This window comes from Micropterus dolomieu, linkage group LG20 (genome assembly GCF_021292245.1).
Source record: "Micropterus dolomieu isolate WLL.071019.BEF.003 ecotype Adirondacks linkage group LG20, ASM2129224v1, whole genome shotgun sequence".
Taxonomy (NCBI): domain Eukaryota; kingdom Metazoa; phylum Chordata; class Actinopteri; order Centrarchiformes; family Centrarchidae; genus Micropterus; species Micropterus dolomieu.
In genome coordinates, this window is record NC_060169.1 from 1,197,111 (window position 1) to 1,218,619 (window position 21,509).

Here is a 21,509-nt window from a genome sequence, read left to right on the forward strand (position 1 = left end):
TCCTCTACCTCCTCTTCCTCCCCCTCCTCCTCCTCCTCCTGTTCTTCTTTGGCAGATGGACACGTTTGGAAGCACTCTGCTGCACCAACACTACCCACACTCTGAAGCTCTGCCTCTGTCCAATGTCGAGTACATTATAGGAAAGATGCAAAGATGAAGCAGTAGAATTAAGACAGGATGAAGAGCAGATAGAGGAGGAGGAGGCAACTGAAAAAGAGAGAATAAAAGCACAGAATGAGGGGTTTAGAGCGAGGGTGGAGGGGACGGAGTTAAGGGAAGACAAGTGACGGAGATGAAAGAAGGGCCAGAGGAACGGGGGAGGACAGTTGCCTTTGCTTCAGCAGTAACATGAACATAACTATCACGTCTTTTGACATACTTCACTAGAAAACTTGTCGAGAGAGAGCGAGTTTGGTCATCAACAGATGAGCTGTTTTAGGTGACTGACAGCAGATTAGTGCAGAACTCTTGTAGAGTGGAACATGCCTCTGCATTTTCCCACATTGAATCTAAGGAACATCTCTGTCTTCACATCTACCTTGCTGGTGTTTCATGGATTTAAAATAATATGATACTTTAGCCTCCAGCTTTCTGTGGCTTTGATTTCACAACCAGTAGTGTAATACGAGACCTTAGCTTTATCACCACATCCTTAGAGGCTGGTGATGAGTATGTTAATGTGTCTGTGATGCATTGACGGACAGTCTGTCATTCCGTAACAGTGGATAGCACTTCTGTGTTTTACTTGCAGCAAATTATCATCAAATGCCTTTTCTCTGGTTTCTGTACTGCAACTTCTGTAAAGTTATGTATTGTGTTTATTAGTGCTGAAAAGAGTAGCCAATTAATCAGTGAGTCGGCCAACAGAACATCTGTTTTATACATTAAGTTTATTTTTATGAAACAAAAGTGCACTTTTGGTTTTAGCTTCTCAAATAGGAGGAGCTGCTGCTTTTCTCTGTTTTATATCACTGTAAATTGAATGATAATAATTGAAAAATTAAAGCTGCAAGCAGCGTTAGGCGGCCGTGTTGCATATTCTGGAGCTCTGCCGGTGCGGCTGTGAATTTGCTACGCGCTTCAGACGCTGCACGAAGGTGTTCTACGTCACTTCCTGTGTACCCTTTGTGGCGCTACTTAGTACTTGGCACTATGAATATAAATGAATATTGGCGTGTAGATGTGTTCGGGACGGGACTCTCATCATACATGTACAGTTTGGTGCAGATGTGAGCATGTACACTGAAGTTACAACAACTTCCTGTGTCATGGTGAAGAGTTGATCTTTGACGCCACGCCACGGACACGCCCATTGACGAAAACTCGCAAATAGCACAACTTTTCATCGTCAATGCCTTTAGAAGGCACAGCGGAAATTTGAAGTCGGTCGGACTAAATCCCTAGGAGGAGTTCGTTAAAGTACGGAGTGTGTAAATCATCCAAAAATTACCGTAAAATTCAAAATGGCCGACTTCCTGTTGGGTTTAGGGCATCGCTCCAAGAGGCTTTTTTGGTACATCTGGACATGATACATGTGCCACAGAAATTTCATACATGTAGGTCAAACGTGCGGCGGGGGCTGCTTCGTTAAACTCAATTCCTGTTGCCAGCAGGTGGCGCTATGACTGTGGGTGAATGTCGGCATGTACATGTGATCAGGGCGGGACTCTTATTAAATGTGTAAAATTTCGTACAGATCTGAGCATGTACAGTAAAGTTACAACTTCCTGTGTCATGGCGAAGAGTTGATCTTTGACGCCACGCCACGGACACGCCCATTGACAAAAACTCGCAAATAGCACAACTTTTCATCTTCAATGCCTTTAGAAGGCACAGCAGAAATTTGAAGTCGGTCGGACTAAATCCCTAGGAGGAGTTCGTTAAAGTACGTAAATTGAGTGTGTAAATTGCCAAAAATTACCATTAAATCCAAAATGGCTGACTTCCTGTTGGGTTTAGGCAGTGGCTCCAAGAGGCTTTTTTGTGCGTCTAGACATGATAAACGTACCACAGAAATTTTGTACATGTAGGTTAAACTTTGTCCGGGGGCTGCACTGTAAGGGGAGCTAGCGAGCCATTTTGCCACACCCATGCGCGAAACCTCCTGAATTTTGTGCAGAGTGTGGTGCCTTTTTGAGTATGTTTAGGCCCCCAAAATTGAGCTTACTTTGCAGAAAAAAGAAAGAAAGACAAAAAACATAATCTCTTCAATTTCAATAGGGACCTCGCACGGTTCGTGCTCGGGCCCTAATAATCACCTTGGGTTCTGGAAAATTAGATGACAATTTTAAAAAAATTGGATAGAAAACAAATTATTAATCAAAAAAGTAATTGTCCAATAGTTTGCTGCAGCCCTAGTGTGTACATGATATGACAATGATTAAGGGTTCCTTCAAAGAATTGATTGTTGCAGTAGGTTACTTTTCATACTTATGACACAAAGTATGGAACTTGTGTTTAAATGAATTATAATGATCATGCGCTGATTGACAGGTTTTATTAAGGCTGAGCCATCTGATTTCAGTGTAATTGAAATGGCTCAGCCTTAATAAAAATACTAGTTATATTATGTTAATGTTACCTGGGAGGTCTGCTGACTGCTGAGTTAATGAGCTTTTGTTTTGTCTTTATAATTCAACCAGGCTGATGGGAATCATTTTCACCACTTTATAAGTCACAGTATGAGCTGGTACTGTAGCAGAGGTGTGAACCTCTATGGGGTGTCAGTTAATGTAAATCATTAATGTTTATAGAGAATACTTTAAGGTCTGAGGTAGGTTTAACTTGAGGTTGACATTAGGGTAAGGGTTAGTTTTAGGCAAGTATAAGCTAGGTTTAGGGTAAGTCTCCAGGGAATTAATGTAAGTCAACATAATGTCTCTCTGATGGAAGTTGCATTATAAATTGAACAAAATTATAAACGGAACACTTTTGTTTTTGCCCCCATTCACCCTGAGCTGAACTCAAAGATCTAAGACTTTCTCTATGTACACAAAAGGCCTATTTCTCTCAAATATAGTTCACAAATCTGTCAAAAACTGTGTTAGTGAGCACTTCTCCTTTGCTGAGAAAATCCATCCACCTCACAGGTGTGGCATATCAAGATGCTGATCAGACAGTATGGGGATTGCACAGGTGTGCCTTAGGTTGGCCACAATAAAAGGCCTTAGGCTGGCCACTCGAAAATGTGCAGTTCCATCGACACAGCAAAAAGTTTTGACGGAGCGTGCAATTGACATGCTGACTGCAGGAATGTCCACCAGAGCTGTTGACCGTGAATTGAATGTTCATTTCTCAGTCTCAGTGCAGCCCAGGACCTCCACATCCATCATCTACAACTCCAAGATCATCTGAGAGCAGCCACCCGGACAGCTGCTGCAACAATCGGTTTGTATAACCAAAGAATTTCTGCATAAACTGTCAGGAACCGTCTCAGGGAAGATCATCTGCATGCTCGTGGTCCTCATTGGGATCTCGACCTGACTGCAACTTCGCACAGCCATTGAAGAGGAGTGGACCAACACTCCACAGGTCGCAATCAACAGCCTGATAAACTCTATGCGAAGGAGATGTGTTGCACTGCGTGAGGCAAATAGTGGTCACACCAGATACTGACTGGTTTCCGGACCCCGCCAATACAGGGTAACTTCACATTTTGGAGTGTCCTTTTCTTGTGGCCAGCCTAAGGCCTTTTCTTGTGGCCAGCCTAAGGCACACCTGTGCAATCCTCATGCTGTCTGATCAGCATGTTGATATGCCAAACCTGTGAGGTGGATGGATTATCTCGGCAAAGGAGAAGTGCTCACTAACACAGTTTTTGACAGATTTGTGAACTATATTTGAGAGAAATTGAGAATTGAGAGAAAGTCTTAGATCTTTGAGTTCAGCTCAGGATGAATGGGGGCAAAAACAAAAGAGATAATTTTGTTAAGTGTATATAAGAAGGCTTGTACACTAGAAATGTCTGAATTATCCAACTTTTAAATAGATGACGCCTGACATTGGGGGTATTCATATAATGGCTCAACTTTGAGAATTGTGGAAACGGTTACAACAAATGAGCCAGAAAGATGCGACACAGTGAACACTTAGGGAGGTATGTTACACCCTTGAAGTCAACACTGAACTCCACGTGGTGGTGGCGGCGATGATGACAGTTGTTGACTGAAGAAGGTATCTGTTGCAATAGGGCAAGTGGATCCTACATGGCCAATAGAAGAGTAGAACTAATAGGCGGTAATTCCTAACTGCAAAATTACCGGTACTTATAATGTAGGTCCGTGACCTTATCTTTTGTCAATTGGGGATAGTTATCAGGGACATTCGTAGCCCTGGCTCTGCAGAGCTCCTCTTGGCCCAGTTGTGGAAACCAGGCAATTAGTGACCTTTTCCTGGGTTCCCCAGGGTCACATGTATATGATCACAGTTGATATTCAGTATGTATTAATACTGGGTGACACACACACTGCAGTTTATTTTGACTCGATCCCACATACACCACCCTGCTGACCCAAATACTCACTAGATCACCAAACGTGGATTCGTCCGACATTGAAAACAGTCCCCAACAAATGCTGTGTTTCTTCCCGTTTAAGTAGCGTTTGACAAAAACTACAGTGTCCAGCTGTTTTAGGAAATTACTGAGCCATTTTTCAAGATTTTACATCTTCAGTAGGAATAAATGTTATTGGCTGACGTTGGTTTTGGCCTTTTCACAGGATTAATGGTCAATAAGAAAAGTAAATAATTGGGCTGTGTACAGGTGATACTGTATAATGCCTTTACAGAGGACTTTCAGGTTAGGACTTTACTGAAACCATTTATGTGTGCTCAACTCCCGTTGCACCATGGATGTACTGTTGCCCTATTTTTTAATAACCCATTAATGATCTAATTCAATTATTGTTAATTGATTTGTTTTAATATTATTTATATCTGATGAATGCAGCTCATGCTAAATTTCAGTGGAAATGACCTTGCTAAGATGGCAAGATGGTGTCATCGCACCCGGTCCATGTACAATAAATGTGACCTTTAGCTGTCAGAGGTCTTCTACACATTCCCACCCAGATGCCCTTTAAAGCCCCTAATTCCAGCGCTTTCTCTCTTTGCTTCTGCTTTCTCTCCTACCCATAATCCCATCCCCCCTCATCCAACCTCCACCCACACACATGACAACATTTCTGTGGCATCCCCTCGCTGCCACTTGACATATCATTTGTTAGAAGGCAACACACATGTGAGCGCACACTCGCTCACGCACGCACAAACAAGCACACAGTGACAGCTGTCAGTCTGCTCTGGGGTGTCATGGCAACAGCTTCCCAGTTAAATGTGGTGAGAAATGAGATGTGTCCAGTGTCAGGACAGACAGATCTGTGGATGACTGAAGACTGACAGTAATTTGACTTTTAACAGTGAAAAATCTGTTGATGATTGCTCGTTGCTGAAAACACTGTTTTGAGTTTTAACAGAATGAGACAGTCAGGAAAATTACTCTTCACAATTTACAGTATGACACACATCAAGGTTAGAGTTGTATCTATGACTCACAAATATTTTACTATTGAGTTCCACCACAGCGGCGATCTGGTCAGGGGCCATTACATTGAAAGTACTATCACCATCATTTCTACTCTTGTGGGTCAAGAAGTCCATCATCAAGATATCACTTACTGTCTTGTAGGTCTGAAGAAACTCAAGGGTAATATCACAAACAAAATATGATTACAGCACAGAGAAGATTTCCTCTGTGAGTTTGATGCGATTATAAAATTCCCTTGATTGATTTGATTGAAACCAATTTACACAAAACAACTAAACACAGACAACGAAGGCAAATCACACAAATTCAATATGCAACATAGACAAAATAAGATGAAGACAAAAGTAACGCGAAAGTAAATAAAACTTAAAATGACGTACAAATAATATGTCATGTGAAAACAAAGCATACCACAGGATCAAGGCATTTTATTCAATCTGCTTTCTGGTTGAAAGTGTATAACATTAACATATTAACAAAGCATGTGAACGTGTGCGTCGAGCCGAGGCCGATCAGAGATAAATATATTGTAATCAGTGGCAGACTGTGAAAGAAATTTGACCAGCTGTTGAACATATGAGCATAAAGCTGCTTAGAGAGTTTTTCCTCAGGATTTAGTTCAGGCCCAACCAGAGCTCAGATAAGAGTGAATGTTGGACTAACGTTTGTCAGGTAGCCCAGGTAACACAACTCCATCTCTCAGATTACTGATTGACTACTGCATGAATAGGTGATTTTCCTGAGCCAGATAATATTTCCAGATATATGTTGCAAGGTGTAAACATTGACTCTCCCTCTTTCTCTCAACTCTGTGTGCCTGCATGACATGATCACAGTGGCCTTGGGCAAATTGTATAATGGAAAAAATATAAATGTTGATTTAACTGTATTTGTGTCTGCGCAGTAATGTGACTGTCACCTTTCTCTCTTTGTCTCTCTTTTCCTAAACCCTCTCTTTCCCCCCTCTTTTCTGCTCTCTTTCCCACTGTCTCCTTGTCTCGGGTGATCATCCAATAATAGCACAAATTATGCACAGCTGGTATTAATCAACACTGTCTAATTAGCACCTCAAAGCCACCTGGGTAATTGCCAAAAGGCATGAGGGAAAACATGGTTGACGGTTTCTCCATCTCAGCTGGTAACTGCTGAACTTGTAGGCCGGATTCAGTTTCATCTGAAGCTGGAGTGGCTTAGTGGGAAATGTTTCTCCCACATCATTATGCCAACAAGTACAGATTTAGCACAGTCCCACAGCAGCGACGGATGATGACTGGTTTCTGTGCATGAAAGGAACCTTTTATAAACTGTGTAAAAAGTTGCGGCAGGGGTGTGAGAATTCCTAGTTAATTCTAAATTTTCACAATAAAAGCACATCTTCTCCTCTCAAATTAACAGTGGTGAAAAAATTCCAAAAATGCTGAAGCAGTTTGAAAATGTACACGATGTCTCACCTCAGTTTTTTAGCGCTCATGCCCTCAAAGTATCAAGACAAGAAATATTGTCTTGGTGCAGATAAAACTATATGAAAGTGATGTTTGTTGTTAAAGGGTCATTCCGCCAGTTTTACACATGAAGATCAGTTAACTGGTCATGTTGAGTAAACGTTAGTGTGTGTCCTCTGTGCCTCTGTCCCCTTTGTCTCAGAAAATGTAAGTGCCATAAATAATTACCAGAGTGCCAATCCAGATATTGTTATTATAATACAATTTAAAACAAGAAAGTATTGAGTTTCTGTGATCACCTGTTTTTGAGTTTACTTCAACTCTGTGAATAGCAGGAGGAGGGCAGATGCACGAGGGTTATTTAATGCCCACATCTGCATACATAGGTTTGGTTTATGTCTTTCTGGGCAATATTGTTAGTTTCTTCTTGAAAATATACGTCTTAAAAAAAAGTTAAACAGAATACTGGGAAGCAATCATGTTCATTGGCAGTTTCATGGGGCTTATATCAACCACAGAAGAAACTTTGAAGCATTGAAAGTGTCCAGTGGTGCCTTTAACTTTTGCCACAGAGAGACACAAGACAGAGGTAAAATACTCAGTGAACCATTTAAGTTAATGAAACCCCTGGTCTCCATTACAGGAAGTTTTTCCCATAATGCGCATACTGTTGGTTGTGAAGTTGTTGCACCTGTTTTGAATGTTTTTGGCCAATGATTTTCACAAAATAGTCACTTGGCTGGACTCAAACAGGAGACCAAACACAAACACTGAAAGCAGATGGCCCTACAGGAAGAACATTTCAAACTCTTAAACACCTTTATACTTAATGAAATAAATGAAAACAAAGATTAAGGCTGAAGACATTAAAACCGGTGGTGTCAAAAAATACACTTAACTTGCAATAATTTCTGTTTTAATGAGGCCAACCCTGACGGTGATGCATTCACAAAGTAAAAAGGTTGAGCAGCATCAGTTGAGATGCTTTCAGCCATCATGCAAATCAGTCACCAGAGCTTTTTAATTTGCTATAGTATTGTAGCTGCTCAGAGTGCACAGTTGCAGTTTTGTCCATGGCTTTCCCTTGGAAAATGTGCAAGCAGCCTCACCAGGTATTGAATGGGGTTAGCTCTCCAAAGGCCCGTGAAGGTTTGAGGAGGAGCGCAGTCTACGGGACAAGGTGACCCACTTACTTGAAAAAAACATTTCCTTCCTCTCTCTCAATCCCTCACTCCTGCACTCCATTTCCTTCGTTCTCTTTAATTTCCTCCTGCTGTAGTTTAATCTCTCACTCTTCTGGACTCTTTCTGTCTCTCTGAATTACTCAAATTGTGTGCATGTGCAAGATGCCTAAAGAACAACATTTATCTATTAATTAAACTTCTATTAAAATCTTTTCACAATTTGTTTCCAGACCTTGATCTGGAATGTTGTCCTTGTCCTAGGCTTCATAGAAAAAGTCATTTCTATTTTCTATCATTTAACAATTCAGTCACACATTTATGTGTAGAGTAAAAATTTCAACAGTTTGCAGGTTTTAATCGCACAGAAATTTTGGTCATAATAAAAACTTCACAATTCTGGTCCTTGATGACGTTTGTTTTCCCAATCTAACGTTCCATCTGTTGTGGTAAGTGTTGTTATGAAAGTTTACCACTAAGTGGCGCTACATTATCATGTCAAGTACACCGACCAGCACCACTGGTCACGTCTCACCTCCATGTATGAATGAAGGAGTGCTGGAGATCACTTTTGATGCAAAGTTGCAGCTTTTTAGAACCAAATTTAACATAGAAACATATAAATGCTGCCTCCATCAATCATATTTTAAAAATGTCCTTTTTGTCATAATTTGGCATTTTGATATTTTCCTTCTCTTGGTCCTAAATCCTGCCTAGCTCTCTGTGTGGTCTTTAGAGTGTCTTGCCTCCTACCCAGAAGCCACTGCAGCTCTGTGGGTCAGAGCCTGCCCATATTCTGCTCCACTTACTACTGCAAGACACGTGCCCGCTGGCCTCTGAATATCTCCTCTGCATAATTGGTTTTTGTGTGTGTGTGTGTGTGTGTGTGTGTGTGGATGACGAACTATTGTTACTGCCAGTTGGGGAAGCTCAGAAGGTTCCTTTCCTATTTTTTTTTTTGAGCAGGTAGTAGCAGATTCTTTCAACCTGCAATGATCTCTCAGTTTTCTCCTTAAGTAACTTTAAAGATGTGGACAACTTTTCCCACGCTGCATGATAAAGTCACATCCACATTTTCTTTGTGGAAATAATATTTGTTGCTTTTACAACTAATGCAGCAGGTGTGACAGGAAAACAGGTTACCATTTCCTGCAGGGCTATTGAATTTGGTGATTCTGTTGTTGGAGTGTAAATTAGATTTTCTAGTTGTGCTTTATCCTGCTGTTTTTTCCTCTCTTACAGTCCCAGCAGTCATGGTGAGGCAGTAGGCACCAGAAGGAAGCTGTACAGCGCGGTTCCTGGGCGACATTTTGTGGTGGTTCGTCCTTACACCGCCCAGGCCGAGGGAGAGATCAACCTCTACAAAAGCGACAGGGTCAAAGGTGACACTTGGAATAACCCTAGAGTCCAGTGGCTGGCTATACTCCAGTATGTCAAGAAGCTAATACTCCAGTATAGCCAGTGTTGTTTAACTCAGCAGGTCAGCAACACATGTGACACAAGTAAAAGTTGCATAAAATTGAAATACTAAAGTAAAGTACCTCAAAACTGTACTTAAGAAAAGTATTTGAGTAAATGTACCTGGTTACATTCCATTGTTGACTGTTAACTAAAGAGAGAAAAGTAAAATTTCTCCTCCTTGGAGGATGTATGATGAATACTAACATCAAAAAAGGAAATAAAAGGCACTGATTCTTTCCTGTCGTCAGTTCATAATTGTTTCTGAAAATGAGACAACTGGAAATCAAGCAGCAAATTACCATATGTGATGAAACTGACTACCTAGGCTCTAGAGGCGGAATAACATCCTCCTCATCTGCAGACATTAAGGGTGTACGGTTTCTGTGGCTTTGATGAAAATGCAAAAAAATGCATTATTTACTGAGAAAGCAAGGAGGACATGCTTCGCCCAAGAAACATCTATGTTAAGCCACTCTTGTATAAACAGAATATTATGACCTGCGTCTATAGGTTGTTTGTACTGCTCAACAGGAAGGATTTTTTTCTAAGATAATTACTGAGCCAAATTTATTTTTAGAGAGTTTAATTATTTTTCAGCTAGTTCTAATGTAACATATAGTGAGCTCCTGGCTCGATATGATATACGAGACAGGCTTCGTGATTCGAAACACACACACACATTGTTAACCTAAACGTCCTGATCCACCGGTGGGTCGGTCACTACAAACTCAGCATGTGCAGCCAACTGAATTCAAACCCACAGAACGAAAGACACCAAATATGCTGAAATTTGGGGAAATGTGTTTCAATTGATCCATAAGACATCTAGAATGTTTCCATTTGATGGGATGGTGAAGCCGTAAAATAAATATTTCAACCAGTGTAAACATGTAGGGGGAAAAACTGGATCTTAGGAAGTTAATCAATTGGTGTGAAACAAATTGGGACAATTCAAAATCCCATCACTATCCCTTCATAGGCATGAAATCTGCAAAAACTCTATTTTCAGGTCATTCTTACGTTTTTCTAGAGTTTTAGTGAAAAACACATATAGAATCTCTGTTAAAATAAAGCAGCTTTTAAGGCAGATCTTTATCTACATAAAACAGAACTGAAGGGAACCAAATAAAGACCAAACATCTTAGGTTTCCATACACCATAAACATCTTCACACAAACTGATTTTGGATTTCTTAAGAACATTTCTCACTACTGTGAGCTTGTCAACATTTTCAGGCATCAGTCCAGACCCCCTGCAGTTCACACTGTTAATGGATGACATTTAATTGTAACCTCTAACAAATGGAAGAGTCAGATTTAGTTTAAAATGCATCCATTTATCAGCTCAATGATGAATATTGTCACATTGTTTTAAAGACCTAATACAGTTGTTGGACACTTTGTATAAGTAGAAACCGTTGCCTTAATGTTGTGACACTTTCTATTCAAATATGGCATTCAGTGCTTTAAATTATCTCTGGGGACGCTCTGTTCTGTTGCTTCACTTGTGTGCTCTGAAACCGATGCCATTTGTCACTATCTTTTCCTCCACTCTCCGTCCCCCCCGGTCCAGTTCTGAGCATCGGAGAGGGAGGTTTCTGGGAGGGCAGCGCCCACGGCCAGGTGGGCTGGTTTCCAGCCGACTGTGTGGAGGAGATCCCGGCCAAGGCCACCGATGAGAGGAGCTGTAAGTCTAATCACTTGGGGTTGTGTGGCGGTTGGAGGTGGGACATTGACTTATGTAGGACACGCGCTGTTTGCCATCACCCAGTTTTGTGGAGAGAGAGAGAGGGGACGACACAAAGAACAGAAGCTAAGGCTAAATGCTGTAGGTTCCCGAGGCAGCGTGATGGCACGTGGCTCCTTTTTCTCCAGTGCGTGCTCTGCATGTGTCTCTCCTCCTCTATCGGCTTGTCTCCCAGTCTCTTTCTGTCTCCCCAGGCGGTAGTGCACAAAGCTAAGCGCTACGTTGCTCTGCTAACTCAGCTGTGCTCTGATGTCCTCTGGGTGCACGCTAATGAACATATCACGCCATGCTCTGTCCCCCATAAACATCCCATTTTTCCTTGTCCTTGCAATCTCTCTTGTTGTTGCCAACGTCTTTGTGCTGTGCTTGTAGTGAGTGCTGTCAGTGTGTTTTTGAAAGGGAGCAGATTTTAAAGAAGGCCTGGCAATCCTTGTCTCTGTCCTACTCTTTGGTGTTCCACAATCTTTTTCATTGTCTGGTATTATGTTCTCTGACAGTGTTTAATTATTGACATTATCACAAAGAACAGTGTTACTGGAGTCAACTCCCCACACCCACCCGCTCTCTTAGTCCTTCCTGCTTTTAGGAGTATGTCAGCATAGACGGAGGCAGATGGGGAGCAACTAGTTCTTCTCTCTCTCGCTGTTTGCCTTCTTCTGGGTGGCTTATTTTAAAGCCAAACCCAAGGCCATTGGCACTGGGAGCTCTCTCACACTGTGCCACATCAAAATTGCCCCCAGGTCTGCCTGCAAAGAAAGTCTGTCAGAAAACGGGAGCACAGTATGGTGGCTTGCAAAGACCCATTCAAAGACAGCCTTGGCCAAGGCCGCAGGCTACGCATGTGTGTGTGCTGCAAAAGCAGTGAATGGCCTGCATGAAGCCTAACAGTTGTGGCTGATTGGGGAAATAACAGGCAACTGAGAAATACATTTTTTGCCGAAATGATTACCATTTGACAGGTAGTTGTAGGAGAGGTAGTTTGAAGTACAGCATTTTTCTATGGTTTAACAATCCATCCACCGTACATGTGTTATCCAGCTATCCATACATCAGATAATTCTTCTTTTAAAAGAATAGTTTGACATTTTGGGAAATATACCCATTTGCTTTTTTTACCAAGAGTTAGAAAAGAAGATGTCAGGAGGCAGTTAGCTTAGCATACAGACTGGAAGGAAGGGGAAACAGCTAGCCTGACTCTGGCTGAAGTTTAAAAGAATGTACGACTGCACCTCTAAGGTCAATTAAAAGCCTGTATTTATTTAATTACTCATTAAATTATTCCATTTTTAATTATTCAATTATTTAATTATAATTATTCCTTTTATTTTTTTATAACCATTTCTTTGTGATGAACATCATGAGGTTACCAGGCAACCAATAGAGAGGCTACACAGAGGACGTGTCTCCAGTCTTTGTGCTAAGCTAAGCTAATCGTCTCCCTGCTCCAACTGCACACTCAAGGCATAGATGTTAAGTGGGGTATTTCCGGATAACCACTGACAAGACATTCATCTTTCAATCTGTCCATCATTATTTACTCGTTTTTTCAGACATCTTACAGACCTGTTGCTTTGCCATCTCTCTGCTTCTCTGTGTATTTTGTGCAAACTTTTGAAATATCACAAAAATAAGGGATGGGAGTTGTATTTCTGGGTTATAGTATAGTTATGTGTCTAGCTCAGTCACCAAACATATAAAACACCACTTTCAAAAAACCTCGTATCCTTTTTTAGACAATTTAGAAGTCATTTCCACCTTTCACAAGAAATGTAAAACCATAGTAAATATGCATTGCCAGTTTAATTTTGATCACTTTTTAGTTCATGCATGTTATTTTCCTCTGAATGAATCTTTCAGCCAGAGTAGTGTAGTATGGAGATAAATATTTTAATCCAAAAAGCAATATTCCCACTCCTGATCAAATAACAGATGGGTACATCTATCAGTCAGTAACTCTATATATACAGTAAGTCCTCTTAAATCCTTCATGCAAGTCTGAGAAGGAAACTGTACTTTGTCTGAATGGACCTGGATGTGTAATTATGGTGTGTAATGAGTGTCTCATCTAATAGACTTTGTTTGGGTTAGTTGGTATCTGATCAGAACTGGATGATCTTCCACAGTCTAAAATATTCAAAATTTACATGCAAGGTTAGAACGATTGTAACATTAGTTATCTTCTTCCTCTCTTATATGTGAAAAGTGCAACCTTTTAGGGTTTTGTATTTTACCTTTTTATCCCATCAACACCCACACAGACACACACACATGCTGATTTAACTTAAACACCTTTAGCTTCTAATCCCTTTAATTCAATAGATGTGATGCAGTAGGATTAAGCCCTGCTTAGACATGCTTTGTTAGGGTTCAGGTTTGGACCCTCGAGAGCGCTTGAGGAGCTATGTAGGGGAAACACACGAGGAAAGTCATGGCCTACACACACACACACACACAAAGCTCGTGGATAAGCAGGTATGGTACACCAGCCTCCCAGACCAGAAAGCAAGATTTAGGTGAATACTTCTCAGTGTGTAACTGAGCTGAGAGTGAAGTCTCAACCTCACTGAAGCCTGACTGCAGCAGTAGGTTTCCATCTGAGGATTTTTATGCACTTTATGTTATATAAAGATCAATCAAATGTCCTCAGCATGGCTCAAACGTATTACTGTAAGAACAAAATATTTGTCAGCCCCTACTCACAAATTCTGATCAATGTAAGATTAAGGCTGCCTGAAAATGACTGACTAACGGATGCTCATTATTGTGTTCAAACTTTTCTTCGGCCCCAACCGACGGTGACTCAAGGGACATCCCTTGAGGACATTTATCAGACTGGAATCTGCGGAGTTCCCCTTGAAAAGAGTCATGAGCGGCGTACTATGAAAAACATGAATGTCATCAACTAAAGGCACATTTTCTGTAAACATCTGCACTCAGAAACTGTTTCCTGAGTCTTTGTCAGCATCTGATGTTATTTTCGGAAAACCAAATTCTCAACTGACAGTTCTTCATGCCACACCACAGTGGCAGGGCACGACATGTAATGCATTTCTAGTGAGTTTTAAAGGCAGCTAGCAACTGTAAGTAAATCCTGGTTGTTTAGAGATCTTCTTTTGCACACAGGGCCATAACAAATGCTTTCAATAGCCCCCGCAACACACCCTTCCACTCTCAGAGAAGTCTGACCACGTGAGTTTTTTTAGCCATTTGGACTTCTCATGTTTTTTCAGTTAACTGCTCAGTTATACCTTCTGGAAATGTATTTCTCAGCATCAAGGTGTAAATGTTGTTGCAATGACTTCTCCACACTACCAGGAATAAAATCATGGGGGCAGAAATGCTGAAGCCTTAAAAATAAATAAAATATTTATTATTCTGCTGGCCTGAAAGCAGTCAAATTGTAACATGCTGAGACTAAAAACGCACAAAATAACCACCAAGCGTGAGTTTTATGTTACAGAGTGTAAACTTCCCCCAGGTTTCTAAAGCCAGCAAATTCATACACACAAAAAGATGGAGGCAACATGACCTCGGTGTCCCCAAGGGATGCTGTGTGCACAAATGCATGTATTGCACATTATCTGTGCACAGCAGTTCTTTTCATTTTAGAGATCACACAGCCATTTCACATCACTGCGGTGCCTGTTAAAATAGGTTCAGGTGATGCTGTACCAGTTTTGTTTCAAAGACACTGGAAACACAGTATGTCTCATTGTGGTAGCTGCATGCAACACATTGTGTTTTTATTAGATCACGTAAACAGTTTTTGTTGGGGAGAAGCACCACAGCAGAGCAGGTGACACAGTGTTTATATGTTAAGACAGAATTAAAATAAATTCGCAGTAACAAATGAATGTATCTGTTCCTTAATTAGTGTTGTTTATCTCATGGCCCTGAAGCCTCTCTCTATTAGTTACGCAGTAGAATAAGCAAAGGAAAGAGGTGGTTTCATATTTGACTGTCTTGTTTTAGAAAGGAGCTTTTATGAAATTACGTTTATGTCCAGTATTACAGAGAGGATGACTGTATTCTTACTATCTGTAATAAATATTCCCAAAACATGTGACCTTCACACCATCATATCTGGCACCAAGAGCACAAAAGCAGGAGCAGCAGCTCATAAATGTTCTAGGGGATGCACAACGTGTGTTGGAAGATAATTTTGTTCCATCACACTATACGTGCAGCATTTACTCAGGCATCAGGTGGCCTCAGGGCTCGTAATTATGTTGGATACTGCAGCTCATTTGATGAAACTGTAAAAGATGATAGGTCCAATAGTGACATTTTTAACGCTCTTAAATAACACAACTATTTAAAAAGTCTGTTGATGAACGACTTCCTTAAATACACTAGATCACTGGTTCCCAAACTTTTTCAGCTCAAGCCCTGAAAGAGAAATGTGGTGTTTCCCTGGCATACATTTACAAAGTGCTGATAAAGGGCAAAACAAACGTATTCATTTTCTTCTTAACAAAAACAACAACGGTCTGTCCCCCTTTCTGTGCCTCACCCCTTCTCTCCTCTCGTTTTCTTATCCCCTCCCATCATCACCAATCTGACCAATGATCTTTACTTTGGGCTCAGTTTTTTAACGTGCCATTCTGAGGTCATGCTGAGCATTTAGTCTGTTTCTGAAATGTTTTCTCCAGGATGCCGGAGTTGGAAAGCCGGATTCATACAAGTACGTTGCGCCATATTGAATGAACACATCTTGAAGGACTCTTCTTTGCATAGAAAAAAAATGTTTGGACTTTCTCAAATACAGCGAATGTTTCGTTTGGAGATACCTCTGCAATTTATTCATTTTAAAACCCCATTACTGAGCAATTCCCCAAAATATACACGGTGAAGTATCTGGCTAGCTTTGGCAATATTGTTGTTATACATTCATGCCAATAAAGCTGATTTGAATTTGAACTGGTCCTTGTACTTTAGTTTAGACATCAAAGGATCGACAATGACCGATCACAGACTGTAGACATAAATATTCTGTATAAATGTGGACGGACAGATCAGGTTTGGGAAAAGAGAGAGAGAAAACCTCACAGCTGAACAGACAAGTGTAGCAAAAAAGAACGCTCATTCACATATTTACATATTGTATCATTGTTGTCAATTTTATTCCTGTGACCCAGTTTGGGTCCCGACCCTAAGTTTGGGAAACATGGCACTATATGCTATTCACGACTACACTTACAAATTCCATAAGCAAGTTAGTGCTATTTGTCCTGTGAACCAAATGTAACGGCCACTTTTGTGTCTAAAAATAAATAAATAAAAGTAAATAAAGCACAGATAGGATAGCTTCCAATTCAACAGCAATTCACATAATCTGAGAAAAGAAAACTCGACAACGACAGGTGATACAGCTGTGAAACGTGTCACACCGTTGGTAATGATGTTGTTTCAGAAAGAGGCAGGGCCGAGCAATGTCCCATTTGGCAAACATGTCTTGCGTCAATTTCCATCTCATTCTCGCATTTCTCTCCCTCGCGTCGTCAGGTGAGCTACAAGTGAAGGAAGCGAGGAGGGAAAATAAAAACCTGGAAGGAACCCAGGGAGGCGCAGATGCCCGACAGTATCCGCTGCTGCTACACACACACACACACACACACATTATACACACACTTGCAGTATAAACAGCTGACAGAACAAAGACACAAATACAGATGCAGTGTAACGTGCACGTTTTCACACAACACGCCAACATGAATCACATTCAGTTATGCATATGTGCGCGCACACACACACACACATACACACACCATGCATACACTGTCGCTATTGATCTGTGACCATAGAAACCAGCTGGCCGCAGTCAGACAGCCGTTGCTATGGAGTGTGACTATGTGGTGGATATGCTATTCTCTCTCTCCTCTCAGAAGAATGTCTTCTTACACATATTACTGTTTTATTTCTCCCTCTGTTCATCTTTTCTGTAAAAATAAATAAAAACATCATCCACTTCCAGCCCCATCCTTCCTCCTCCAATCTGACACTGTGGATGGAGAAACGGGGGGGGAGAAAAAAAATGTTCCTGCAAAGATGACGAGATCTAAGCCGGATCAGAGGAGATGGAGTTTCTGTGAAAGTGTGACAGCTGGTGTGAGAGAGTATGTGAAGGAATGAAAGGGGGGAGGAGCTGCTGCTGAATAGGACACATAGATGAGACGGACAAAGACGGGAGGAATCTTCACTCTGGAGGTCATGTACTTTCTATAGTCTATGAAAGTGTTAAGTTTAATGTTTCTGTACGTACTCATACATGAACTTTGTAGATAAAGGAGGACGGAGCCCGAAAGAGGACTGAGAAAATGTTGCGAGTGTCTTGAGGATCTCACTCACAGTAATGATTATCCCGGTATTCAAAGTGTTCTTCTGTTGTCAACCTCGACACATACGCTGTCGATGGCCAAGTCTCTCATTTCTCCATTTATTACCCAATATTGCCACCCTCTGGATCTGTGTTTCCATATTCTTTACGATTTATATTGATTAATGTTAAATAGAGGCCTCTGTTTGATGCAGTGATAGCCATTGCACGTGTCCTGTAGATGTTAATCACTGATTGTCTGAAATTATATAATTATTGGCTTTAGATTTGAAATAGTTGCACTAATGGGAAAGCTCATAGTGACAAATCCATAGAGAATGATCACCTGGCTCTGCAGCTGTTTTAGCATCTTTCAGCAGGTTCTTCTCAGGTTAGATTTTTGGTATTACAGAAACATGCTTCCTAACTGCATACTGTATTATCTTAGGATAGGAATTTAGCTATTACAGAATCATCCTAACTGAAACATGAATGTTGTCCTAAATTCATAAAATACAAGATCAAGATACAAAATACAATATCTGAAATAGGATAGGACACAGTCATAAGTTTAGGAATTGCTCCTGTAATAGGAAGATGAGATTTTTCCTATGTTTGAAACTTAAGTTAAGACGGGACAAGCAGTTTGGACAGTTTTCTGCAATTGAAGAGTTGTCAGAGACAAAAATAGTGATAAAAGGAGAGTGACTAATGAACTTACATTTGTCAGGTGGTCAGATAAACGACAAATGAATGCTAATGTTGCTCAGTGTCTGCTGGACATTGTAACAGGGACTTTTAATGTGATTAAATGTAAAATTCTCTTTACAGTTTGTTTTCTCCTCAAGTGGCCAATAAATCAGGATATACTGTATGATAATAAAGTCTTAAATCCTTATTATTAAAGTGTGTGTGCATCCAAGGGACGGATTTGATTTTGCTGTAGGGCTGGACACTTATGGACAGAATCAGAAAAAGACACAAGGACCTCTTGTGGCTATGAGAATTATGATTCTTTCCTGTTAGGAGCAAAGGCTAAAGTAGCATGATGTTCTTACAGCGCTGAACAGATACTTTTTGTATTTGCATGTATATATTGAATTGTACAGAGTGACAATAGGTGTAACTTCTCTGTGTCATGCCGAATTGGATCCTGATAAAGAGCTCAGACAGAAGTGTCACATGTGCAGAAACAGCTATTTGTCAAGGGGTAACAGATTTACTGTCCACCAAACTGCTATCCTCCTAACAGCAGTGATTGATTTGAAAACTGCTGTTATTGGTTACAAATGGGATGTGAATATTGATCTCATTCTGCTGCGTGTTTTGGCAGATTCCCGAGCGGACCGCGCTGACAGACGGAAGCTCTTCAGACACTACACTGTGGGCTCCTACGACAGCTTTGATGCCTCCAGGTAAGACCTCACACAAACGCTTGTTTATATACATATATGCACATGCACTACTGTGCACAAATGTGGTCAAACCACATTGATAAAGATTGTTCTGTTCATTCACTTTGCATGTTGTTAATTGATCAAAGTCTTTTTTTTTTTAAAGCATTCTTACTGTACAGCAGTTTTTTTCCACACCTCACAAACTAAAGACAGTCTTTAAAGCTTTTAAAAAGGTTTTTCTTTTAGTTTCAGGAGGCTTTTTGTTGTCTTAATATTTACAATATCTCGGATGCAATGAAACCTAAACACAAATGTAAAATCTACATACTAATCAACTCTTTGTCTTTATATGGAGCTGTTTCATTTATAATCTTCATCAGCATTTGAACATTTTCTTCTGTTCTTGAGGACAGAAAGGGAAAAGCTATAACAGGAAAAAACAGGGATTTTAAGATGCAAATCTGTCCTTTCAGCCAAGTAAAACGTCCTGTCTAATGGCACTTGACGTCGAGTCCCGAGGTTTCCACCGTCTTCTGGTTTAATGTTATTCTGCTCCACTTTTCTCTTCTGTCACATCCACTTCAATACCAGCTTCATTAGAGATGAAGATAATGTGTACTCCTCTGTTTGGGTGTGTGAGAGAGAGAGAAAGAGAGATGGCTGAGACACATTGCACTTGAAGTATATTCTCCATTGTGAACAATAACTATTCTGAAGAATCAGTGACTGAATATCTTTGGCAGACATGAGTATGAATGAGCTCTGGTTTGTGTTAGATCACAGAAAGGTCATTTGTCTAATATCGTCAGGCACGCAGCGGTTTGCATTGCAGGACATGTGCAGTGGTTTTGACCCATACATGGAAACAGTGAATGCCTAGGCTGAATTTATGGCCTTCCTCAGCCTGTCTGATGGAGCTGCAGAGGGAAAATGAAACTAAAAATTGCATTAAATAGAGATGAGTAGTCTGAGTACTGAGCAGTCAATTCTCATTATATCTACAAATTTAGAATTGATAATGATGATATTAGGGCTGTAAGTAATATTTCTTCATCAATATTGATCAGTCCTTTTTGTTGGATGATCATTTAATTTGGTCTCCAAATTAAGAAAATGCTGAAAAAATTAACTTCGAGCAACAGCTCAAAGAGATTGAGTTTACTATTAAATAAAACAGAGAAAAGCAGCAAATGGTCTCATTTGAGAAGGGGGAACCAACTTTAGAAAGAGTACTCCACTGACTTACACTGTGTCAGTGTCAGACTCACGGCCGAAAGTTTTTCAAAAAGTATTGAAATCAATGCCATGGAACCAGAGATGTTGTCTTTTTTATTTCTTGTCAAAGCCTGGCTCCTCCTACATTACCCACAGTGCAACTCCCCTGCCTACAGATTGTTCAGAGATTCAGGTGTGTTACGCTGATAGTGTAACTCGCAGCTATTTATCAGTACGGCATAACAAAAAGGTCTGTCTCTATAGGGATCCTTTCCATGATGTTGTAGTGGAGTATGCTGTGTTGAGGGTTTCATTGCACCCTTTTTCACGGCTGCTGGCTGAGAGTTTATTTCAACCAACCCAGACAGGTGATTGTTGCAACAGTGGAAAGACTAACAAAGACAGTTTTGGTGAGTAGTATTTTGTTTCCGTGCAGTTTGAATGAAGTGTATTTTACGTTGCTCTGCGAGGAAAAGTTTTCTCAACGGAGTGTGGTTGGTTGAAGCGCTTGTTTGTTTTGGCCTGAGATGCTCGTGCTCTAATGTGACATTTAGTGGCAGTGAATGTCCTTTAAATTCATCCAGTTTTTATCCAGAACACACAGGATGCAGCTGTTAATTTCCTCACATTTACCAGAATGAAAAGGTTTGCCCTCAGGTTGATCAAGAAATGGCTCCACACTTATTCATCTGATTTCTGAATGAATAAATACACAACAAGGTAGAAATCTTAAAAGCTTGAAAAGAGCCAAGCAGTTTTATTGTGTAGAAGAAAAGGCACAATGACACAGACGAGATTTGTTTCCATATACAAGAGGTGACAAAACATGTAAAGTGAAGCAGTACATACATTAGATGAAACTACCTAACAGGATTCAAAGCAGTTAAAATTAGGTCAGAATTGAGCAGCTGCAACATGAAAATGCTTTTATTATGTTACTGAATTCATGAAAAATAATCAGTTAATGTAAAATCCTGTATAATATAATAATGTAACTGTAATTTGCAAGGGGCCATTGTGCGCAATGAGTTTGTGTAACTACATTATACCGATAATACTTTTAGTAAGAAACATTTCAAATGCAGGACTTTCACTTGTAATGGAGTATTTTAACATTGTGGTTTTAATAATTTCACTTAAATAAATGATCAGAATCCACCACTGACTTTTGTCACCTCTTGCATCTGGAAATGAACCTTTTTGTCG

The 21,509-nt window shown here is 40.4% G+C and overlaps 1 protein-coding gene across 6 annotated transcripts in view; it reads left to right on the forward strand.

The window, feature by feature from the left end:
- The window catches only part of LOC123958919 (SH3 and multiple ankyrin repeat domains protein 2-like), a 221,894-nt gene that overhangs the window by 144,605 nt on the left and 55,780 nt on the right, over window positions 1-21,509 (forward strand). For all 6 annotated transcript variants that reach the window (XM_046032667.1, XM_046032666.1, XM_046032668.1 and 3 more), the window contains 3 exons: window positions 9,411-9,550; window positions 11,202-11,315; window positions 19,025-19,106. In XM_046032667.1, the coding sequence (XP_045888623.1) occupies window positions 9,411-9,550; window positions 11,202-11,315; window positions 19,025-19,106 (336 nt within the window). The remainder of the gene's footprint in view (window positions 1-9,410; window positions 9,551-11,201; window positions 11,316-19,024; window positions 19,107-21,509) is intronic.